At 35.5% G+C, this 25,207-nt stretch overlaps 1 protein-coding gene across 2 annotated transcripts; it reads right to left on the bottom strand.

The window, feature by feature from the left end:
- Positions 1–464: 464 nt before the first annotated feature.
- On the bottom strand, positions 465–5,507 carry LOC121240268 (sm-like protein LSM8). Of its 2 annotated transcripts, none has more exons than XM_041137661.1 (7): positions 5,442–5,507; positions 5,354–5,388; positions 2,209–2,300; positions 1,501–1,541; positions 1,340–1,414; positions 939–991; positions 465–811 (listed from the first exon to the last, which is right to left on the bottom strand). In XM_041137661.1, the coding sequence occupies exons 3-7, from the start codon at positions 2,243–2,245 to the stop codon at positions 721–723; spliced, it is 297 nt and encodes a 98-aa protein (XP_040993595.1). In that variant the 5' UTR covers positions 2,246–2,300; positions 5,354–5,388; positions 5,442–5,507; the 3' UTR covers positions 465–720. The 2 variants fall into 2 exon arrangements, with proteins under 2 accessions (XP_040993595.1, XP_040993596.1); XM_041137662.1 differs by lacking the exon at positions 5,442–5,507 and adding an exon at positions 2,836–2,891 and having other exon boundaries at positions 5,354–5,377.
- Between the last annotated feature and the right edge of the window lie 19,700 nt (positions 5,508–25,207).

Below are 25,207 nucleotides of genomic sequence, written 5' to 3'. Positions count from 1 at the left end.
GATAACAACCCTGTTTTTTTTACGCTATTTTGAAGATATATCTAAAATCCATGGAAATTCTGAAAGGCAAACTTGTCTAGCATTTTTCCTCTCAATTAATAAGTGGTTACACATGACTCGTTAGTGGTGGCTCGAGGCGTGAATCTGTCTGGAGTTGTATCATGCATTAACTTCAAATGCCCATTTTACTACACAAATGTTGTTGGGTGTATGTAAGGTTCTTGCCACTCCAAAATGCAATAGTCAATTTGGCATTGTACAACCTTAAAGTGGCAACTATATCTTATTAATTTAAAACGAGCATTTGATCTAAAGAGGAAGGCCATAAGAATGGCAACCTTCATGACGTTAAATTCATTAAATAAAAACGTACCGTTTTCAGTAACATATGACATCCAATAACAACAACATCAACAACCATAACAAGAATCATCACCCTAAATTTAAAAGAATATGATAAGGTATCCGCAGCATGTTTTTATAATTAGATCATGGCATAGTTAACTGATCGACACTTGGGTAATGTTCATTTCTATTAGAACACGACTGAAAGCTCTCACAACTGCAAATAATGACCAAACGAAAATATTGCAAAACCGATGCAGACAGAATATTCGGCACTTTCAAAGGCCTATAGCACAGAATTCTCATTGTAATACCTACATGTTCTGATAATTGTTTTAAGGTAATCGCTCACTTAGTCTATAACAGCTCTACAAATCAGTGGATGACAGGCTTAAGGGGATGAGCCCTCAGTTTTGATAAATCAAGACTAGAATCAAGCTCTTCATCCAGCTCCCCAACAATGCTTCTGCAAGAATCAAGGCACAGAAGAGATTATGTTGTAGCATGTAGTAAGAAACATCAGCAAGAGTCCTCTCACTTCCCTACCCCGGGAGAGGGGAGGAATACATTAAAAAAAAAAAGTTAGAAATTACATGTTGTCGCCCCTTATTATGTACAAGCCCAGCACAAGTTGTTGAACACCTTCCTGTGAGTCATAAGAAGCCAGAAGTCCAGTTATTTAGGTGGGGTGAAACCCCTATTTATATTTATTTTGTTCTACTCCGTGAACTACACATAACATTCCCAAATTCAGCATGCTATAACTAGTAAAAGAACCAACAAGTTACATCATTCAACACTCTTACCACCCCCATATCCTCCACGAGGGGAGGGCATAAAGAAATGAGAAAAAGGTAAAAAAAGGTCTCACAAAAAGATGCCGAAACATTCCCAGGAAAGTTAATAAATATGTTGGTTCTAAATTCTTCTAGTCCAATCACTCATGCTCCTAAGAGTGAAAGCATCTGAGACGTGTCAAGTAGAAAATACAGACCTTCGTCGAGTACACACGTTCATGAGATTCATCAAGGATAACATTTGTAGCCTGGTCAAAGCCTTTCAGTACTCCCTATATGGAAAACCAAAACTGTTAATACGATAATACCTTGTTGGTAATATCTAGCTGGTGCATTGAACTATTATTATGTCACATACCACTATGTTGCGTCCATCATTTGTGATAACTGATATAGTTTCTGCACACAGACAAAATGACTTACGAATAATTTTTGTCACTCATTGCAAACCGAAGTTTCTCGATACTTAAAACTATTTGTTGCATAGTACACTCTTTTAACAATCTCTATGTGACTTAAATAAATTTCAAATCTAGTGTGATAACAAAATTTCAAACCAGATGTAAGAATTCCTAATCGGATTTATTTCTGTTTCTTTTATTTAGCTCATGTTCTTCCAATCTAATGTATAGCCAATAATAGCAGATGAAGTATGTTCCAAATAATCTGGTATCCTTTTTAGGAATCACCATTTGATTTAAATAAATTTTAACAGTAAATAATCTAAAGTGAAATGTTTTAATTTACAGAGAGAAAAATATTAGCATTCTGCCTATTACTTCTTTTGTAATCAATATTGTGTGTGTGTGTATTTTCCATAAGTTTTCACAAATAAAATGTTCTACTCCCTAGAAATGCATAACTTTTGAAAATAAAAATTTATTGTTTGAAAAGCTTACACCTTAATGCACCTAGACTAATGCCTTTGTCAAAAAGTGATAAAACAGAAGGGGGAAAAAAAACCTTCCCTGTAGGTTAATATATATATATATATATATATATATATATATGTATGTATGTATGAAACATAAAAGAAATGAAAAGGATTTGTCAAGTATTTGCATACGATCTACAAGAGTTTCAAGTCCAAGGCCACTTGACATATTTGAGCTCCCAAAAAGGATATATCAGAGACCTGTATGCAGAATTGGTTATTTTCTGCAAAAAAGAAAAAGAAAAAGGGACATGAGCACTTTAGAGGCAGTTTAAATAAAACGAAGAAAATAAGATATATGAGATATATGATACACATTATAAAAATATTTCTCTATTTATAATATTTTTAGTGGGACAGGGGAGAGTTGGGGATAGATTTAAAGGACATGATATTATAAATTGGTAAAAGAATATTTTTTATTGGCACCAAGTGTCCAAGAACAAAAGTGCTGACAAATCCCAAAGGTACACAGGCCATCGGCAAGGAGTTTCCCGCAAGTGCACCTCAGGTAAATCAAGGGGAAATTCCAGAGTCCGATGTCCCCTAGAAATTGTTTGCACCCAAGAGGATTCAAACCTTGGACCCAGAGAGAGCCTAACACCAAGACCAAGTCCCTTACCACTTGAGCTAACCTCTAGGGGTTATCAAATTGGTAAAAGAAATAAATATCTAGGATGTGATCAATCAATTCAAGCTATAACTCATAACTGGAATGGAGGATTAATTAGAAATTGTTAATTATTCTGAAGCACTTACCTGGCTTATACTGCAACATAAAGAGGGTAGAGGGAGAGAAAGGAGAGGGATAAATCCTATAAGATATGGCATAAAGAGATTACATTTAGCCAACTAAATTATCAGCTCTTGACGCAAACCAAAGCAAGAAAGAAAATCAACCTAATTTAAGAAAAGCAACAAAACATAACAATAATCATTGATGCTTCCACTAGTATCAGTCACTTACAGATATCGTTAGAGCACAATGGAGTATCTAAGTATTTTTTTAATTAATAAGAATTTTATTATCACGAATAGGCATGACCTAAGTACATAGGAAGTATTCAAAGCATATACCTACTACACTCTAGAAAACAGAAAAACTAAAACAGATTCAGTACATTCTCATCATTCCTTACAAAGGTCTTAGCCCACAAACTCAAAGTACAATGGAGTCTCTAAGTTGCCACGGGATGTCAATTGGAGAAAATAAAACGTCTATTCATATAGAATTTGACCTTTAAAGACCCACAAATGCAAAGGCCTGACTAGAGGGGATTGTATATAGATCTCAAATACCAAATTTTCTCTCACCTTCAAAATCAGGAGTAAGTAGGCCAACAGATCAAGACTTTGGGAAAATACTGATTGCAGTAAGATTTATGGCTTATTTTAAGATTTCTTTCCCACCATAGGTAATACAAGCTTCACTTTCATACTTTTATCAATCAACCCATGTAAAGCCAACTGGAGCACGCCATATATGAGTTGAGATCTAGATGAAAGAACTTCCATTACGGGGAACATGGCAATAATCTATAACTCAAAAATACAAGTGAAGAAGAACAAAGCAACAGATTTTGCAAAGGGATTTAGTCATTGTCTAAATTTTTTTTATAGGTAAGCAAGAACTTTTATTGATAGAAATAAGCATATCCCATGTACATGAGTCGTATACAAAAGAAACACCTAAGCATGATTAACAATTGACACAAGAAAGTTATAGATACTCAATCCATTGAGATCTATTACAATTGACCATCGGAGTAAACTATCAAAAAATAAAGTTCTAAGCTCATCCATGGTCTGTTGGCGATCTTCAAAACTTCGATTGTTTCTCTCCCTCCAAAGACACCACTAAAGATAAATGGGAACCTTCTTCCAAATAGCTGCAATATGTGGATTGCCCCTAGCCACTGTCTAATTACACACTGGTAGGTGTATACTGACAAGAAGATGGACTCACAGAAACCTTTCCTTAACCTTCATTGGCTTGAATAGGTGATTGACAACACTAGTTTTAGCTATATACAAACCTCTGATAACTAGATCTCAAACAGCTAATGAAGTTTGCTACAAACCAGAAATGTAGCAGCTCATTTTATTTTTTCTATGAGAAAGAGAGACAGTTTTATTAATACGAATGAAATAGGTGAATGTAGCAGCTCTTTTATAATGAAACTTCAGACTCCTTAATTTTTTTTTTTTTTTTTTTATAAGTAAGATAGAATTTTATTCAACGAATGTAATAGGCGAAGCCCATGTACACAGAACGTATACATTGGCGAAGCCCATGTACACAGGCTCTTTAATTTGAGGACAATGTTTCAATGCCAACCTTTTTTACCTCTCTCTCTCTCTCTCTCTCAACAAGCTACAAAATAAATAAATTCAGAACCCAATGAATTTATGCAACACTGTGAGGACTCGATATCTATAATATTCAATCACTGATAGAAAAAGATATCTTTAATATTTAATCAAAGATAAACACTAGATTATGGCCATCTAATTAATTTCTCTTACACACAAATAATACATCATAATCATCATCAAATAGTAATCTTTAAGTTTGGGAAAGGAGTATGAAACTAAGAAGGCTAGACTACAGAATCCAACGAGAGAAACAATACGAGAGAGAGAGAGAGAGAGAGAGCAAAGAAGTAGCCTACTAGTGGTTTCTGCTAGAGGAACTACTGTAGGTGCCTAATTGCTAGAGAGAACGAACTGTATTTTTTCTGATAATTACTAATAGTCAGTATATTACAGTCTTCTTTTCGTTGCATCATCAGCCTATTGACCAGGAGCAGTAGGCCAGGTCGGGGAATGTTTAGGGTCAAATACTCTATCAGTCAGGTGGCAAATGATTTACCAATTATTTTGAGTTGTTCACAAAAGACCCACGGCCTCCCAAGTCCCAACTCAGAAGTCTGCTCAAACTTTCCTCATCTTATGCCCGCACCCTCGTGATACTGCCCCACAATCCCTTAACTCACCGTAACGATCAAATGGTTAACACCCGAAACCAAAGGAACCCGAAAGCCCCCATCAGAAAATAAGCCCACCATCACTCGAATCCAAAATACCACCTAAACTAGTACCTTTTCAAACACCCCACAAACGAAACCAAACCTAAAAACATAACTCCCGTTCAAACGCACGCATGAGGGCACACTTACAGTTACAGTTACAGAGCCAAGAGGCCGCTAAAAGACCATATATGATGGAGTGAAATGTCGAGTGAAAAGAGGGCAACAACAGATTAAAAAATCCTCACCTTGGTATAATCGGCTAGAAACAGCCGAAACTCGTGGCCAAAAGGCGGCACTAGAGCTAAATGAACGACGAAAACGAAAACGAAGAGTAGTTGAACGAAAAAAGAAGGCCGGGAAGATGAAGCGGGACGGTGGCGGGAAGAAGAGAAGTAAGAAAGTGGGAATAGAGAAATGAGGAAGACTCGGCACGGAAGCGAGAGGAAACTATGGGATGGGATGCCCTTGTTTGTTGGAGTCTTGGGCCCAGCGAACAGTGTAACTTTTACCAAACCCCATTGTATCACCGATAGTTTCATCCTTGTTTTTCCTTTCAATTTTTATTTAGAAAATATATTTACATCAGTCCATAGCCGCAGCACACCTCATGTGCTGCGGTATGTGTTGCGGTAAAAAATAATAATAATCATAATAATGTAAAGTGTGCTGCGATTATATACTCATGCATAAAATTATTCTTTCATTTATTAATTATTTTCCTGTGCTGCATCTATTAAAAAGTGATAAAGAGATTTTATAAAAAAAATTATGATTTATATGATTTGTTAGAGTTATTTATAATAAAAATAACTTTAAAATCTGACGTACTATATATGAAGTCAAGTTAATTAGTAAACTTCTTTTTACAAATTTTTTTGTGATTAAAATATTTTTCTATGAAAAGTTTTGTGATAATAGAAGATATAACAAAAACTCAACTATTTAATTTAAAAATAATTATAGATATTAAAGGAAACATATGCGTGTTCAATGATTTAGGAATTTGAATGGTTTTTTCTTACAAGAATAATTAAGTGTATATATTTTCATTAGAGTAATCTTCTTCGTTGTCATTGCAACTATTATATTTTCATCCGTTTTTGACATAGTATTAAATAATTAAAAATTTATTTTTATTTTTCTCTTATATATCAATCATGTGATGTCATGATAGTGGATACCAAAATGAATTACATTAAATTACCAAATAATTCTTGAATTACAGTACGAGTAATGCCATTCATCATCTCAATTCTCATCATCTCATAATGTGGCACCTGGTGTGGATTCACATTGGATATTCCAGATTTTCAATTAGTTCCTTTTGTAAGGTGATAACTTGTCATTGTGTCAACAAATTCCCTTCGAAGTAAATTTGGAGATCTAAGGTAACTAGTAAGGTTGCATTATTCTGCTTGTTGGCATTCCTCAAAATTATGACCATAGAAAATGATTTACCACAGATAATTTGAGAAAGCGTGGATTATTTATTGTGGATTGGTGCTCATGTGTAATAAAGATTCACCACAAGAAATAATGCTTGCGACTGGTATTTGGTTGCAATAAGTCAATAATTATTGTTGCAAGACTTCATATTCGGTGAGACCTGCAATCACGGTGAGAAAGCACTTTTTGTAGAGAAAATTGATCCTCGCGAATAGAAAGTTCCATAAAGCTATGCTCTTAATTCTCTAAAATTAAGAGAATTTTAGACATTTAGGTAAAATAGGTTATTTTAATATTTCAGGCTTAAATATCAAAATATAGTTTGATTAGAGATTTAAGTAAGTTATGTGTTTATTTTATAGGTGACTATTGATATTTGTCCAGCACTATTGTGAAAAAATTTTGAAAAGCTAAAAATCTAAGTAATCGGATTCTTATGCTAGACTTTGTATAAAAAAAATGAAACGAAATTGATTTTAAAAATATGCATGTTTGTTTTGAAATGAAATCTGAAAACAACCTCAAACATGTGTTCTTATGCATGAAAGTTGTATACGAGAAAATATTTTTTGTCATGATTGGTGTGGACATAAGTTAATTTTGTGCATTCTATTTCTGATCTATGCAAAAATAGCGAATATAAAATTTATGAAAATTGGTACATGAGATGCGAAAATGTTCTGAAACTGTTTTTGAATATGTGAAAAAATCCGAATTTGTTTAGTACTATGTTTGAACTTTGGATGTGTTGTGGCATATGGTGGCTAACTAAACCTGGTTTGAGATTTATATAAAAGTTAAAGTGGAGGTGTTGGTAGCCAGATGCTCAGACCAGAAACCTCTACTTCTCCATTTTAGCAGAAATCATAAAAAAATGAGAAGAAATAAGAAGAATTTTAAATATGAAATGAGTTGGGGTTTTGAACAAGAGTGTGGACAGATGATAGATGAAGAGTGGAGGAAGGAAATTCAATTTAAAGAACCTTTGACCAAAGTACATAAAAGACTGGACTTATGTTGAGTTGCTTTGAAAAAATGGAGTAATTTGAGTTATAAGAGAAGAAATAATGATACTAAATTTTTAACTGCTTAATTATTGAAGTTACAAGAAGAAGAGAGACTAGAAAAGATTATAAAAATAAAAAATAATGGTTCAAGAGGAGTTAAGCAAGTTGTTGGAACAAGAAGAAGTAAAATGGAGACAAAGAGTAAAGACACACTGGTATAAGTTAAAAGATAGAAACACAAAGTATTTTCATGCACGTACATCTCAAAGAAAGAATCATATCACTCAAATAAGGGACAAAAGCAATAGAATTCTTACTAAAATGGGCGAGATTGAAAGGCTTTCAAGAATCATTTTAAGGAAATCTACACTTCCAATTTACCTTCCCAAGAAAATGTAACTCAATGTTTACAACCAATAGAGGCTAGTTACTTGTGAGATGAATGAAGATCTTGTTAAAAAATTCACAAAAGTGGAAGCTGAGGAAGCCCTACGTCAAATGTCACCTAAAGTCAACCGGTTCAGATGGCTTCAGAGTTGGATTCTACCAGCAACATTGGAGTATTGTGGGGAGGATATTTGTGCAACTATCCTGGAGTTCCTAAGTTGTGAGGGTATGTTTCTTGAATTACACTTACGTTGATTTGAATCATAAAGTCAAAAGTCCAATAACTATTAATGTCTTTAGGCTGATAAGCCTATGTAATTATTGTACAAAATTTTCTCAGAGGTAGTGGCAAAAAGATTAAAAACTATTATTCATTCTATTTTATCAAGTACCCAAACTGCTTTCATCTTTGAGAGGTTAATTTCAGCTAATATCATCATTGCATAAGAAGTTCTTCATTCTATGCAAACTAGACAAAAGGGAGAAAATGGGTCCATGACTTTGAAACTGAATAGGTCTAAGGCATACGATAGAGTAAAGTGTAATTTTTTGAAAGCTATAATGAGGAAGCTGAGTTTTGATTAGAAATTGATTCAGTTAATTATGAGATGTGTTAGATCATTTCTTTTCAGTTTTTGTTAATGGAAAACCTAGAAAATCCTTCAATATAATAAAAGGTTTAAGATAGGGAGATCCCTTCTCACCATATTTATTTATTACTTGTGTTGAAGGGTTAAATAGTTTGATCCAACAAACTGAAAGAAAAAAAGAAATTCATGGAGTTGTTGTAGCAAGAGCAGACCCTACAATTAGTCATTTACCAATTGTTCGGTAAAGTCTAATTGGGTGAATGAGAGAAAATGTAGGAATTATTAAGGGTATATGAGTAGCTAGGCTTTTTGTCAAGTACTAAAACAAACAAAAAACATCAGTTTTTTTCAGCAAAAATAAAAGTTCTAGCATTAGGGATTCAATCAATAGGGAGGTAAGAGTGGTTGCCAGTGGGAGATATGAAAAATACTTGGTTTAATAGCATTGGTTGAGAGATCTAATTATAACACATTCAAGTATATAAATGAGAGAATTTGACATAAATTCACAATTGAAAAAACAACTTTCTGTCCAAGGTTGAGAAATAAGTGTTAAGAAATGAGTGTTGGTAGCTATTCCCACTTATACAATAAGGCTGCGTTTGGATGTTGAGCTGAACTCAGCTGAATTGAGCTCTTTATGAATAATAGTGAGTTGATTGTGAAGAGAGTTATGTGAGGCCCATCTAAACTGAATTTAAAGTATGTTTGGATGTTAAGATAAGTTCAGTACTTTTTATGGGAAGTTGAAAAATGGTTGTGGGTCCCATGTATAAAGATGTTTTAAGTTGAAAAAGATTGTGGGTCTCATGTGTAAGAATGTTTTGAGTTGGGATGAATTTAGTAATTTGAGAGTTAGGTATTTAAATGTCAGACTCAGCTTAAAATTAGACTGAACTCAGTTGAGCTCAGCTGAGTTTGGGAACCAAACGCAGTTAGTGTATTAAAGAAAGTTGTGTAATAAAATTTCAAACATATTGGCCAGGTTCTGGTGGGACAAAACAAATGAATGAGTCTAAAATCCACTGATAGAGATGGTAGCAATATGGTTGAAGCAAAACATTGGAGAGGGTTGGGATTTGGAGATATTGGAAAGTTTAAATTTTATTGGCGAAACAAAGTTGGAGGCTTTTACAGGAGCCTAATTCACTAGTTGTTAGAGTATTCAAAAAGAAGTACTTCAATAACTCTAAAATTTTGTAGGCTAGATTAGGCTTCTCACCTTTAGCAATATGGAAAAGTATCTAGTTAGCATTAGATGTGTTGAAGGAGGGACTTATCTAGAGAGTTGGGACAATAAATGGTTGTCTATTCATACAACATATAGTGTTTCGAGCTCCTACGAAAATAATAAGTGCTTATGCCACTATTAGTGAATTAATAGATGAAGAAGCTAAAGAATGGAAGGAAGCATTGGTGAAGCAGGTTATTAACAAGGATAAGGATGTAGCATGCAGATAAGCAAGATGGAAATGAAAGACTTATATGAAACATTCACAAGGATGGTAAATTTTTTGTTTAATAGGTAACTTCCAACCAGAGCTAACCTTTATAGGAGGAAGGTAATATATTCTCCCAACTGTCAGATATGCTTGCAAGAAGAGGGATCAATTACTAATATTCAACGATGTTGTTCTGCAGCCTTAGATGTGTGGGCATAATAAGAAAGCTAAGTGCATAAGTGGTGAGTAATGAAGATTATTTTATAAGAATGTGGAAAAAGATGACTCAGGTGTTCAAGAATGATTAATTGGAAAAAAATACATAACATCAATCACGTATAGCATATGGAACAAAAGGAATAGTGTTTATTTTTAAAGATAAGTTTATGAGACCTAAAATGGTTATGAACACAGCTACTACAAACCTCTATGATTTTAAACGAGCTCAACATGTATTAGATGAAAGCTCCAATAGCAATGTGATTGCAAGAGCTCTACAAAAGTGAAGAAGTCTCAATGTAAACTGTATCAAGGCAAATTTTAATGTTGCTATAGAATCAGATAACGTCAAAATTTTAGCAACATCAAAATTTGCCTTGATACAGTTTACATGTACAACAACTTCAAGAGGTCATTTGAATATCATAATACTAAGTGTTGAACATTGTCTATAATAATAAAAATATATTAAAATGGAAAACTAAAATTTATATAAAAAATAATTAAAAGTGGAAACAGCTAATTACCTTTTTAACTAAATGCATGTACAACAACAACAAAAAAAAAATCCAATATATATATATTTTTTTTACTTATGGCTCAAGATTTTTTTGAATTTAATACCCGAAACCTAGGTTTCATACTCGGTCAGGATTGGGTAGGCTCGGATTTTGAAATGCGGGTTTCGACCCGGTTTTTGTGAAACTCAACCCATATGAAACCCATGGTAAGATTTTTCGTTAAGGTGAGATTTAGATAGTGAGTTAAGATTAGATAAAAGTTGAAAGTTAAATAAAATATTAATAGAATATTATTTTTTAATATTATTATTATTATTTTAATTTTTAAAAAATTTAAATTGTTTATTATATTTTGTGTGAGAATTTAAAAAAAAATTATAATGATTAAATGAGATAAAATGAAATGAGATAAGTTGAGTTGAGATCAACTCTAAATTGGGGCACAAGTGTTGTTCAGTGTGTAGTAATGACGAGGGCTTGGCCCGTGTGGAAGCCCAGTTAAGGAAGGAAAAATCAAGGCCCAGCCCTTCCCACTAAAATGGTGTCGTTTTGTGCAAGGGGGAGACAACCCTAATTTCTTCTTCTCTTCCTCCCTCATCCTTTTGCGCCCCACAAACCCCCACCTCCCCCTCTCTCTCCCTCTCTCTCTCTCTGTGAGCCATCTTCCCTATCCGCCGAAGCCGCGCCCCAAACCACTATCATCGGTGATGTCTCAGGCAGCCAGCCGTAAGGCTTCGTCCCTCTCTCTCTGTCACCTTCTAACTCTTGCGAGGTTACTTGTCGCTGTGTTGTTCGAACAACCGCCCCGTTGCCGCCTTCGTTGCTATGATGCACCGCCGCTGCTCATCACCGAACAACCTGAAGTCCCAGCAGATGCCTCTCTCCTGGTCATGCCCTTCCTACCGTAGGTCTCTCTCACTCTCCCTTTGTCTCGCATCCTCTCTTCCCTCATTCTACACGTCGCCACCATTAGCCACCTCATGGTGACCAACAAGCACCAAACGATGCCACCTATTCTCCTTGCCAGTTTATCTCACTTCTTTGTGTTTTGCCGCTAGCACCGTACCTAGATCCATGCCATTCGTCATGGTTCTTACTGCGCCATTCTCTACAAATCTGACTGTAGGTGCTATGAAACTCAACTGTATCGCTGTGCACTGACCCGTCAGTCTTTCGTCACTATGTGTTCCTTTCTTTCACTTGTACCCTCTCTCTCCTTTAAACATCTCAATCTCTCTCTCTCTCTGATGCTTCTGCTCGTGGGTTTAGAAATTTTACCTAGGTCTCCACCTTGCGTGTCTGCGGACCACGTGGTTGGCAGCTCCCTTGTTGTCGTCCGACCACCCCCTCACATTCTCCTCTTTGTTCGGCCCCTTCTCCTTCCAGATTCACCAAATGCAAGTGTAGATCCCCTTTTTGGGGTCCTTCTCTGCCGTCAATACCCTACGCTGTGAAACCTCCCTCCTCCATCTTTTATTGCGATTGGTCTGCCACCCATTAGAATTTTCTCAGTCGTAGGCACTTTATTTCACCTAGATCCGTCCTTTCCACTGTGCGTCGCCACTGCTTCTGCCCCTCCATCGGCCACCAAACGACTCACGCACTTGCTTGTGCTTTAGTCAGCATGCTAGATCCTCCAGAAAATTCCAGACCGACCCTTGAATTAGTAACGTGGAAAGCTGTCACTAAATTGTGGATGCAATATGGTTATGAATGAAAGTGGCTGAGGCCTGAGGAGCGTTGGAATATAGTAATGTTGTAGTTGGTGATGAATGTCAGCCTAGGGATGGTTGGAAATCGCATATAGCTGTGGAAAACTGTGAAATGTGATGAATGTGTGTTGTTCTGCGCTATTTTACTGTAATTGGGGATATAACTGTAGGAAATGTGATGAATGAATGCGTGAAATGTAATGAATGAATGTCAGCCTAGTGATTGGGGATATAGCTGTAGGATGGCTTTTTGGTTGTGTACACATTCTAATGATATTTTTCCTAAATTCCTTCTTGTAGGTCTTTGATTAGAAAGTGAATCTATTTATTTTTACTGTCATACTTGGAAAAGACTCGCAATGGTTAAAGTTCATTTTTTTTCCTAATAACATCAGACATTCAGAAGGGTTATATGAAAGAAGACAGATAATCCATCAATTAGAAAACCTGGTTGTGGTACCTATAAAAAAAAAAAAAAAATCATGTTGTAGATATGAAAATCTGGTTAAAAACTAATTGAATTCAAACTATTTACATCTGGATGAATTTTTTTAATATTACTTTCCCCTGTACTTATAAAAAAAACATTAATATCATAAGGTGCATTTTTCTCAAATGAACACCTTAGCTATAGAATAGGATATTTACAACCTTGAAAGGGACTGTGAAGAAAAGGATGCCTCCATAAAGGAGCTAAGCACACTACTCCATTCATCTAATGTTGCTGGTTCCAAGATAAGTTTCCAGTTGTCTTCTCTTTCATTTTGTCCTCGTTAGATATTTGACTTTGATTAATCTGAATTCCTTGTAGTAGAGAATTGCAGAGTTGGAAGATATTATACTGTCAAAAATACTAGATTAGAATACGTAACGGAAGCAATATTACCTCGTTAGTAAATCGTAGATCTAGTGCGGTTGTTCCATGAATTCTTTAGCGTTGTTGTTAATCCACGATCTTCACATCGATGGTGGAGTGTACTATATGGTAATACCAAAGCAACACTCACATGTTCCACAATTAGATGCCAGGACTAGAGAGAACCATTTCAGAGAGAGATCGTTTGTGGTGCAAGTGTCTCATCCAAAAAGGGAGAGAAGTTATGTAAATAGCTCTTCTAAGTGTAACCCTTGACTGGCCATTAAGGGCCAGCCATCAAGACTTATGGAGTGGCTTAAAAGCCACTACATAACCCCCAAGAGAAGGGAAAAGGGTTCCCACTATGGGTGCCTCTTTCTTACATCTTCCACTAACAGTTCTCGTTGTGCCCTGACTCATTTGGTTACATCAGACTAAGTATCCTTAATCCCTCTTGAGTCCAAATTATTCAGAGCAATGCTCAATCTCCATAAAACATAATGTACTCATAGCTATGTTGCAACTTCCAAAAAGCAACATAACTTGCCGGCAGTGAGTACACACCAATGTCAATGTGTTACTAAATAGTCTTCCATTTGCCCTCATGTTATTTAGTTTCAATCCAATCATTTTCCTAGCAATGCCTCTTTAGACCGCATCATACATGACCATAGATAACATACCAAAGTAGCAGACACTAAAACATTAATCTCGTGACATAGTCGAAGGTCTTCTAAGGGCATAAATAAATTAAGGTCATCAATTTATTCACTCACCTATACTGTTTGTCGCAAAAGCACATGTAGTATGAAATACATGTTACGGTGGGGTTCTCTTTTAAAATAAAGAGCATATATCTAATCCCAATACACCGTACATATCTTAGTTTTGTCACTATCTCAGCGCCTAACTCGAGTCCCTCCATTTGCTCGCTATCCGAAGTGCTAAAGAGGATCTCGCATCTAGCTAAACCACATGCTACATGGTTTGTGGGTAACCATGCACAGTCCTTTTAAATATGATGGACCTCATCTTAGCTCCCACTAAGGTGACATATCTTTTGTGTCTTATAACCTATCTATCTCTGGACAAGTACCCAATAATACATTGTTTCGTCTTTGCTTGCTACCCATTTGTTGCGTCAAAGGCGATCGCTTGTGTAAGTGAACCGATCTAAACTTGTCGATATATCTTTTTTCACCATTACTCTTAAATTTATGGTGAATGTGTGTGCTTGCCAAATATGCTTCCAACCATGCTACATGATCATATAATTCAACAGTATCATGTGCACGACGAGCAATATTATGAGGTAGAGATAAGTCACATGGTCAACTACAAATTATTAAACCATAACTTTCAAGTGGTGTTTAATAATCATTTCTCTACATGACATTTTAATGTGTAGTAACCTTCCAAAACATGCTCCTATCAAGAGACTCTGTTTTTACATATAAAAGTTATTTGCACAATCATGAAGTCAGCGACAACTCATCATGAATCTCATTTAGGTCAAACTCACAGTATAAATCTTAGATTCTAGTCAGCAAGTCTTACTGCGACTTTTGAGAATCTACAAGGTGACCTCAAAATGTCATTCAGCAAACTCAATTCGCGACTTCAAAGTTTTCATATAATTATCTTGTACTCAACAAAAAATATGTGAAATAACCATAATTTATTTTTTATTAAGGGTAAAGCGATTAGGGCCTTTGCCCCCAAAGACAATCACAATAGTCTATCATACTTTTAACGACAATCGCATAAAAAATTCACTTAATCAAGTAAGCCATATTTACCCTCTAACAAAAACTTAACCTCTAACTCCCATGAGCAAACTATAACAAAAACACCAAATAGTATAGCCAAAACTAGATTGTTTAGTATTTTCCATTAGGGGTGTGCAAAATTTCAAAAATTCCGACTCCGTCCGACTTCCGCTTCGACTCCGACTCCGACTTCGTTGGAGTCATCGGAATTTAGAGTCGGAATTCGGAGTCGGAGTCGGAGCTCCAAGAAACTCCGATTCCGACTCCGAAATTGTTTTTACTATACACTTGCGCTCGAGCGAGGTGTCGAGCGCAAGTCGAGTACACGTTGTATTGAACATTGGCTCGATCGACATGTCGAGCGGAAGTCTAGCGAACCGCTCTGAAAGAGTTCCGCTCGAGCGCCACGTCGAGCGCACGTTGAGCTCCGATCTTATGTCGGAGCTCCTATAGGAGGTCGGAGCTCTAACCTCCGATCGGAGTCGAACTCCAACTCCAATTCGGAGTCGGAGTCAGAGCTCCAATTTGACTCTGACTCTTGTCGGAGTCGGAGGTCGGAAACGAGCACTCCAACTCCGTCGGAGTCGGAGCCCAGCCCTATTTTCCATCTCATTAATTATTTATGGATTTTGAACAAGAGCTCTTAGAAATTATTTTTCTTGTAAACAGTCTCATAAGACATGAAGCCTGAACTACTTTTCACAAACCCATATCCATCATCTTGTAGTATGGAAAACCTCTTATTAGGCGTCAATTAATTATCTAAGACAATCAGTTCACAATATCTCTTAGGATAATACTTTTCTAAGATTGTTAACAGTGTTCAAAGAATCTCATTTTATTCAATAGGTCATTAATAAAAACAATTAGGTATATTGGGTATCTTTGAATAGATGGTTTGTTTAGGCTGCATGTAAATAACATCAGCAGCATTCATTCGCTTTTTGTACCAAAATAGTACTAGCAAAAATCATGCGCTCAAAGTACTTCATGCCTAAACATCACAAAAAAAAAAAAAAAAACTAACAATCTAATTCTCTTGCGAGAATTAACTATTTGACTCTTTCAATAAAAGTTTTAATAAATGTGCGATCAATGGTTATCTAAATGCAACACAATTAGTGCCAAGAGATGGATTTGTACCTCTAATAATTCCACTTTTCCTTTGTCAATCAGATCAATAACCCTAGGTTGGATCATATAAGTGAAGTGAATTCTAAAATTCTATGTTGCGATTCCTACAATGTGAGTTCAATACCCTTAGCGGAGCTATGTTACAAATATTCTCTTTTAGTCTCTAAACAACGAGATAATATTGATATATCGCTTCCACGTTATTTATGATGATATTTATATTCTATGAATTTTGGGAGTCATTATCACTAGTGGTACACCATCACTCAAATGTATATTCATATTAGTTGTTGAATTATTCCCACTATTTTCGGCGATTTTTTATATAAAAAAATTTTAAAAAAGTTAAAGTTAAGGTAATGTAGAATGAAACTTAATGAAATGTTCTTTCCAAAACATAAGTGTTCACAAAAATCCACAATTCCCCACACTAGTTAAAAATACGAGTAATTTTTCTGACTCAACCAAAAAATGATCAAATTTAGATCCTCTAGATTTTTAATAGAATTCACGTTTGCACAAAATAGTCACCCAGTCTTTCTGAAAAGGGAATGAATTTAATCTAAGGACAACAAGTCAGAATTAAGGCTGCAATCTTATATTACATCAACCCAAGTGTAATGTAAAAACTGTTTTACGCCATAATTCATTTATAATTCCATTCTCAGCAAGTTATTAAACTGCAAGCTAATTGTTCTCATCATATAACTCATACAATTGCGATTTTGAAAAATATTTTAACTAAAAAAATATATTTTCCTTAAAAATCTTGGAATTGTATTTATGATAAAATAATATTTTTATTATCACATGTCCTTAGTGTGCACATCTAGGAACTTTCACATAGAAAATGCTCATATTGTCTTTTCTATTTGACTCTTCTAAACAAAGATGAGGGATCTCATTAGCGAGAAAAACTTTAATTTTTCAAGTTTCAAACCCATCATTCTATACCTCCATGACACATTTTAGTATATCTCTCCACTTGAGAAATAATATCACTCAGCCAAAGAATGACCATCCAATTTCAAAACCTCTAGATATTCTCAATAATACCACTATCTTCAACGAGTCTTAAATCAAATTAGGTATAGATTTCAGTAATATTGCATTAAAAGCGCTAATAAAAATATTGTTTTGTGCAACAAATGTAGTTTGTGACGTTTTAGCTGCTAACTAGTGATATATCCCAATTTCTTGCTTACTCGATATTTTTCATATTCTTCAATCCAGTATAGGAGAGAAAAGAAAAATTTTGCAAGAAATTATCTTAATCTAAAACCTATCTTGCATTAGTGCAACCAAGAGCAAAAGTTTTTAGGCTTTTTAAATCATACGTAATTATTTAGACTTTTGCCTCAGTTACTATGCAAACCTCTAAGGTGCTTGGTATTACATTACTCTCAAGGGTGCTCCTAGGATGATATAGTTGCAATAACCTATTTGTTCTCGCTAGAGATAAATAAAACTAGAGCAAGATTACCAATACTAATACCACAGAGGTGCATTGATAAAAACTTTAAAATGAATGTGCCAATCAATAATGTCCTCAACACTCTTGCACACTTAGATTTTAATGTCCTTACCTGCCAGACATACTAGCAAGCTTTAGAGAGTATATGATTATTTGTGAGTTAATCTAAGTTACTTCAAGATTATAATGCCCAACCTCAAATATAGGAGCAATTAATCTTTGCATTACAAAAACAACATGCAACTTCTGTTATTACCAACAAGATTCAAAGGCAAAATAGTGATTTAGCTCTATCTGACAATTGATCCTATCAACTTCTATGAAAAATTGTACTGCATGCGTCCCACGCACACTTCTAATTTATCATAGACCTTTCAAAGGTTTTTACAATAATGATAGTCTGTGACTATCTGACACTCATAATGATTTTAATTTGTTTCCAACTATTGTTCATGGAGGAGATTGATGCGATAATTAAGTTGCATAAATAATCTCTAGGCTTTCTTCTTAGTTATCTCAAAGATACTAACCTATGCGCATCTAATTGCACACACACCTAAGAAATTTGCCGTATTAATCTAAGTTAGAATAAAAATAATTAATAAACGTCACAAGATCGAAAATTCGCTAAGCTTCATAATCATCTCTTGGGTCTCAATGCCTAATTAGTAATTTCTAACTTAATTTTCACGCAAATTTATATCATATAGGAGATTAATTCCAAATCAATCTCAACTATACTCACACTAGAATAAGTAATCTACCGAGTCAGTCACATGCAAAAAATAATTTATTCTTAAATCGAATAAATTAATTTGAGCCAATCATAAGCATGGATTAATCAAAACTTGTGTCACTTAATCCTTCACTTGATCACATTCTAAAAGAAAATTTATAGACTAATTTCTAAAATTAGACTAAGAAATACGAGTGATAAAATAAGCTCACAATATGACATGTAAACATAATACATGTACAAAAAATTCATCACATTTCACCCAAACAATTATTATTCACCAAAAAATAATAATCTATGCAATTTATAACATAAAATAAAATGTCTAACAAATGTGCAAAAATTATCTCATAATCTCATGGTATGCATATATTCAATAACTATATGCAAAAATATTTTAGGAAAAAAAAAATTCTATGCCACGATTAAATGGCGAAGTAAATAAAATCAACAAATACGCTACAAATAAGCTCTAGCTCAATGGTTGAGCTCATTGCCTTGTGTGTGAGTTCTTGGATTCAAAACACCACATAGAGGATGGGCTGGGATGTGCACCCAGCACACTGGGCTGCAAGCCATAGGCTGGTCCATTCCATAAATCTCTTGGACTGCCTCTTGGGCCCATCAAAATAGGCCTCTTTTCTTTTTATAACAAAAATATTTATATAAGCCGGTCCAAGAAAAAAGTAATAATTTAAAATAAATTGGCCCAAATTCATCTTAGCTAAGAAAATTTCTCAACCCAAAAAAGATTTTAAACAAACTCAAATCAATTGCAGTCCAATATCCAATTTATCAAAAAAAAAAAAAAGTTGGCCCAAATATGATTTAAAAAAAAAAAAAAAAAAGAGGCCAACGATGTTTTGAAGCCCAAGCCCGTAAATGACAATCCATCCAAGCCCAAAAATCAAGTCTATCACCAAAGAAAGAAAAACTATTCATCTTCTTCCTCAAACCCTAACCTACATACGGTTACTATTCATATGAGAATAACTTTAAAACAACAGCTTGTAACCGTCGCTTGTTGCAGTGCAGTGCCCATTGACCAAGACTCCGAAGCTCCTGGCAGAGGCGTCGCCCCCACGCTGCATTGTGTGCAGCGCTGCACCATGCGTGGCAGCGTTCCTGAGGCTTCTGCACAACAACACTCTGCCGGGACTCTGTCTTTCTCCACCGCTCACTGGTGTGCGCTGCACCTGGACCGTGCAGGTCTAGCGCACAACTTCATGTGCGGTGCTGCTCATTGCTGCATACGGTGCAGGTCTTAGATGTGGCCACTATAGACAGCAGTTCAACGCTTAACACAGCAGCCAACGACTTGGCGTGTGGCACTGCCTAGGCCTGGTGCACCTAGCTTCATATATAGCAGCACAGGGTGCACCGTTGCACCTGCGCCTCATGTCCACGTAGCACCTGGGGCACGCAGTACGGATCCGGTGCTTGAAGACATGAGCTGTGCTGCACCCATTCGGTGTACTCTTTTGTGGCAGCAGCACATCGGAGCTCGCGGTGCTACTCTGCTAGCAGCAAGCCCCAAGCACCACCACCCCATGCTGCCTCCTGTGGTAGCGTGCTGAGAGCAGTGCCCTTGCGGTGCACGCTGCACTGCTCGCCGCTCCTTCTAGAGGGCATGTTGCAATGCGCACAAAACCCTCACTGAACTGCGCCACGTCGTGGAGACGCAGCATCGTAGCTTCATCTTCGATAGCAACACGGTGTTGACCCATTCTACATGAGTAACGCAGCATTGTAACGGTCGGATGGTACTTACGGTGCCGATGTGTGCCACAACTCCAAGCGTACAGGTCCCTGCCCCGCTCGGTATGTGGCCACAGCCACTGCATAGGCAGCGGTCCTTTGGTTGCATTTACAATGCTTGGCATCGATCAAGTGGCAAACTTTTCATTAACCACCTCTCAAGCGGCCATGGTTACTGATATAACAAAAAAAAAAAAAAAATCCAATCAAGAAAATCATAACAAGGACATAAAAAAGATTGCTGCTCTAATACCAAAATTAGAAATACTAGATCAAAATATGTAGTGGAAATGATATTATCTAGTTGGTAAAACGTAGATTTAGTGTGATTGTTCTGCGGATTCTTTAGCGTCGTTATTCGTCCAAGATCTTCACATCGATGGTGGAGTGTGTTACGTGATAACACCAGAGGAACACTCACACATTCCACATCCTAGATGTCGGGACTAGAAGAACCATTTGATGGAGATATCGTTTGTGATGCAAGTGTCTCATCCAAAAAAGAGGAGAGATTATATAAATAGTCCCTCTAAGTGTAACCCCCGGCTGCCCATTAAGGGCCAGCCATCAAGGCTCATTAAGAGCCACTTCATAACCCCCAAGAGAAGGGAAATGGGTTCTCACAATAGGTGTCTCTTTCTTACATATACGAAGGAAGAACATGATAATTACAAAAGGATATGCTTGTCCTAGAGCAATAGGTAAGATTCAAGTGGCAGGAATCTAGTGATCGGATACAGTCACCGACATTTTTCACACAAAGGATAATAACTATTGTAATTACTACACATATGAAATTAATTGTGGAAAAGCTATGAATTTTAGGAAAAATAAGCATATGTGATCATCACTGTGCAATTCTATCAACACTACATATAGGAATGAGCAGTGTGCAACAATATATGTTAACGATTACTTATTAGAGAATTCCCCTGTAATTTTAATGTAAAAAAAATCCGAGATAATGTCTAAAAGATGATCATCATGTTTTGAATTTATAACAAAATATTTATGAAAACAGGTTGTGCACTGCACAAGACTTCAGAGATCCTCCTTCCCTGCCTCAGATTCGAACTCAAATTGCGAGCAACATCCACACATGACAGAGAATCTCCTATATGACATGGATAGTACTACTAGTCCTTTATCTTCTAATTCAGATTGCTCCCTTGTGAATAGGCCACATGCTCCTTTTGCTAAAACTGATGAAGTTTTTGTGAAGAATAGCAACTCCGCTTCTACAACAAACTAGGTGTCAACACAATAAAAGCCTCAGGTTCCTTTATGAGACGAACAGACCAGGGATTGAAATCTTGATATGTAAGTCCTCTTAGAGAAATATCTACAAATTCAAAATCTAAAACAATTTCTTCTCGGAGGCCAAAGCAAGTAGCTATTGGAAATTCAAGAAAAAATAAAATGCAGTATCTAAGTGGATCTAAGGATGCAACTTCCTAGAAGAGATAGATGAGATGAGTTGAGATTAAATTTAAAAAATTGAATAAACAATTATTAGAATATATTTTTTAATATTATTTTTATTTTGAGATTTGAAAAGTTGAATTGTTTATTTTATTTTGTGTGAAAATTTAATAAAATTATAATGATAAGATGAGAGGTTTTCAAAGTTTTGGATTTTAGTCTTGAAAGCAAACCAGGTAAGTGGCAAACAATTTGAATTCCTACAATTACTAAAACCTATTTAATATCTTTCAACTGAATTTTATATAACATCCTAACCATTATAATCTATTTGATAAATTCATTCATATACCCTTTTAATATGAATAGACAATGCTTTATTTGTTGATGGAGCACTTTCCTATGCTTTTGTTAGTATTGATCACTTGATCTCTTGAACATTTTCTTTTGTTTATTGTAGGAAATATAGCGGTCAAAGAGTTCAAAATATTTCTGCAATTTGGATATGAGATGTGTGGCTTCCACATCTTCCAAAATGAAGATTGGGTTGTGGCACGTTATTCCTGATCATTAAGAAATCAAACTCTTTCCATATCATAATTGATACGTCATTTATAGCCCGTAGTTGATACGTCATGGTTACGAAAAGACAGGGAGGCTGATGGAGAGTTAGATTTGGACCCAAATCAGTGATCAACCGAGAAAAGAGAGAGTGACAAAAGTGGTGGCTGTGTTCATCAGAGTTTGAAATTTAAAAATATACTTTGCTGTTAATTGAACGTCTGCTAATTTAAATTAGAACCGTAAGTTATTGAGACTGTGTAGAGTTATTAATGGCCAGATTTTAAATTCTAAAAATAAGCAATCAACAAATAATAAATCAGCTTTAACATAATTATAGAACCTAACTAAAATATCTAATAAATCTCAATAATTAATAGCTAATGAGCTTATTCAATATAGCTCTATTTAGGCCCAATAAAATATTCTAAATCAATTCCGATGAGCATTGGGTCGAATTGTTTCATCTAAGAAGTATAGATTTATTTACATAATAAAGAATTTACGTGACATAAAATGTTTTATTACGTTTTAAAAAATGAAATAGAAGAAGTTGATTAAGATATTATTGTAATATTATTTTTTATTTTGAAAATTGAGAATGTTAAATTACTTTGTGTTTTGTTTGGAAGTTTGAGAAGTTACAATAGTTAGTTTGAAAATATTTGTATAAATGATGTTTGAAAAGGAAATGAGATGAAATAAAATACGTTGTTATAAGATGAAACATATTAATAAACAACCCCTTCATGTCAAGAACATAAATGAAAACATCGAAGCCATCCATAGGTAAAATTAAAACAATTTTGAAAACAAAATTCTAAAGTAAATCAAGGAAAGTTGAAACATCACAAAAACCAAATAATATTCTCCCATTGAGGAATTCCTCCTTAAAATCCGATCCATAAGCATGTCACCTCTGAATATCTTCTGAACATCAAGAAATTAACTGACCTGAAAATGACACTCAAATATCCACCAATTAGTCACCCGTGTAAAATCAACGACAAAAAATTTCATGGAGTGACGATGATAACAGTATGAGTTTTTAAATGATTCAATCAATAATATTCACGATCAGTTTTCAGGTGATGAATATACCAACATTTAGACAACCATAATTCCCATCCGCTATGGCTTTTTCCTCCTCAAAATGAAGTCAACCATTTAATCCTAATCGTAGAATATAATCCCGTGCAGCCAATATTACCCGGCCTTGCCACTGACTCAACGTCACAAAATGTTACCACCTTCAAAACCTTAAGACTTATGTATACAATGATGACAAGGATAATGCTTGCCTTACAATTTACTCGTTTCATCGCAAGCTCTTGAAATGTTCACCATCCTTTAGGATCCAACCATCAAAATTGTACGACATCACTTATTTAACATTCATATTTGTCAGTTTTTCCCATTCAAGGGTGCAATAGATCAATTTTGATAGTTTAAACAGCAAAATATAAAAGCAATGATAGTTTTAAGGTGGATTTGGATTCTCCACAATTATTGAACGAACTAAACTCTTGAGCCTAGAGTGGAGGAGGGATAAACAAGTAAAGCAAGTCTTACAACATTTATTGAGTATTTAATGTTGTCTGAGAAATTTACTCGAATAGCTATACAGTAGTCACTATATGCTATGGGACCCACTTTGTCTCTCAACCTATCTCTCACTCTAGGCCCCATATTTCGAGCAGGTGCTCTAAGAGATCTAATAGTTTGGGAATAAAAAGTGTATTAAGAAAAATAAAGGAAAAGAAAAAAAAAATATCATTCAAAAATATAGAAATTAAGGTAAAAAACTCTGGACCAAATATACGTGAGAGGGAAGAAAATAAATATATCGATCTCATATCCATTCAAGATGCAAAAATACTAACCATTGAAGAGATGGCCTTCCCAAATCCATTCTTTCCCATGGTTTCCAGAACCTTCTTGACACAAATAAAACAAAATAATGAAAAATAAGCAGCATAAATGGAATCCTAATATCAAAAACCTATGAAAAATAAGGAAAAGGCCCAGTTACAACAATCACTCGTATGTTTTTGTATCAGTTCACACTCAGATCTTATAATCCAAAGCAAATAAAATTTTTCATCACAAGTACTGATTTGTTATTTCAGCAATTTTTTTAAAGGAAAATAAGATAATCAAAGCCACAAACTGGTAAGCTAGACCTAAAAGCCAAGAGTTAGTTGTGGACACATTCTCTATTTTATTTTTAATTGGCATCGGGTATCCGGGAGCAGCATCCTGAGTCTAAATTAATCCTAGAGAGCACAAGCCCTTGGCAAGGAGTTTCCTGCAGTGCACCTCAGGTAATTCAAGGGGAAAATCCCCCCAGTCCAATAACCACAACAAATGTTTGCACTCGGTAGATTTGAAACTTGGACCTTGGAGAGAGCATACCACCAAGACCTACACCACTTGAGCCAACCACTAGGAACTAGACGTGGACACATTCATAGACCCCATGTGCACACGAGGTCAATCCTAATATTGCTGGAGAGGAAGGTATCTCAGTTGACAAACTTGATGAGATCAGTGCCATGTTTCAAACTTACTTCCAGAATCTATTCTTGTCTCCAATCCTATCAACATTGATGAATGTCTCATACATATGCAAGCTGTGGTAACAGATGAGATGAATGGTTCCCTGATCAGTGCTATTTCTATTTCTAAAATTGAGAGAGCAGTATTTTCTATGAATGCTTTAGGATCTACAGGTCCTGATGGATTCCCTACTGCCTTCTATCAAACTCATTGGAAAGTGGTTGGTTCAAAAGTTTGTGCAGCTATTAAAGAAGTCTTTCAGTCAGGTTGTTGGCCTAGTGAACTCAATGCAACTCATATAGCTCTTATTCCCAAAGTAAAAAAATCCTTTGAAAGTGACTGAATTTCGACCTACAATGTGCTATACAAGATTCTTGCTAAGGTCCTTGCCAACAGGTTGAAGCTTTTCCTACCTCAAATCATCTCCCCAACTCAGAGTACCTTTGTACCTGGGAGACTGATCACAAACATTCCATGCATACTCAGTTGAGGGGAAGAGAAGTTAT

Source organism: Juglans microcarpa x Juglans regia, chromosome 7S, assembly GCF_004785595.1.
Source record: "Juglans microcarpa x Juglans regia isolate MS1-56 chromosome 7S, Jm3101_v1.0, whole genome shotgun sequence".
Taxonomy (NCBI): domain Eukaryota; kingdom Viridiplantae; phylum Streptophyta; class Magnoliopsida; order Fagales; family Juglandaceae; genus Juglans; species Juglans microcarpa x Juglans regia.
The sequence above is the reverse complement of the archived record's forward strand: the minus strand, read 5'-3'. Positions and strand labels throughout refer to the sequence as shown.

What these genes read in the sequence shown, in the direction of transcription:
- LOC121240268 (XM_041137661.1), bottom strand. Translation starts at nt 2,245, where the DNA reads ATGTCAAGTGGCCTTGGACTTGAAACTCTTGTAGATC. An exon ending in ACTTGAAACTCTTGTAGATC is followed by an intron (nt 1,542 to 2,208) that starts GTATGCAAATAC and finishes GTCTGTGTGCAG; the next exon opens with AAACTATATCAGTTATCACA. An exon ending in AACGTGTGTACTCGACGAAG is followed by an intron (nt 992 to 1,339) that starts GTCTGTATTTTC and finishes TATGACTCACAG; the next exon opens with GAAGGTGTTCAACAACTTGT.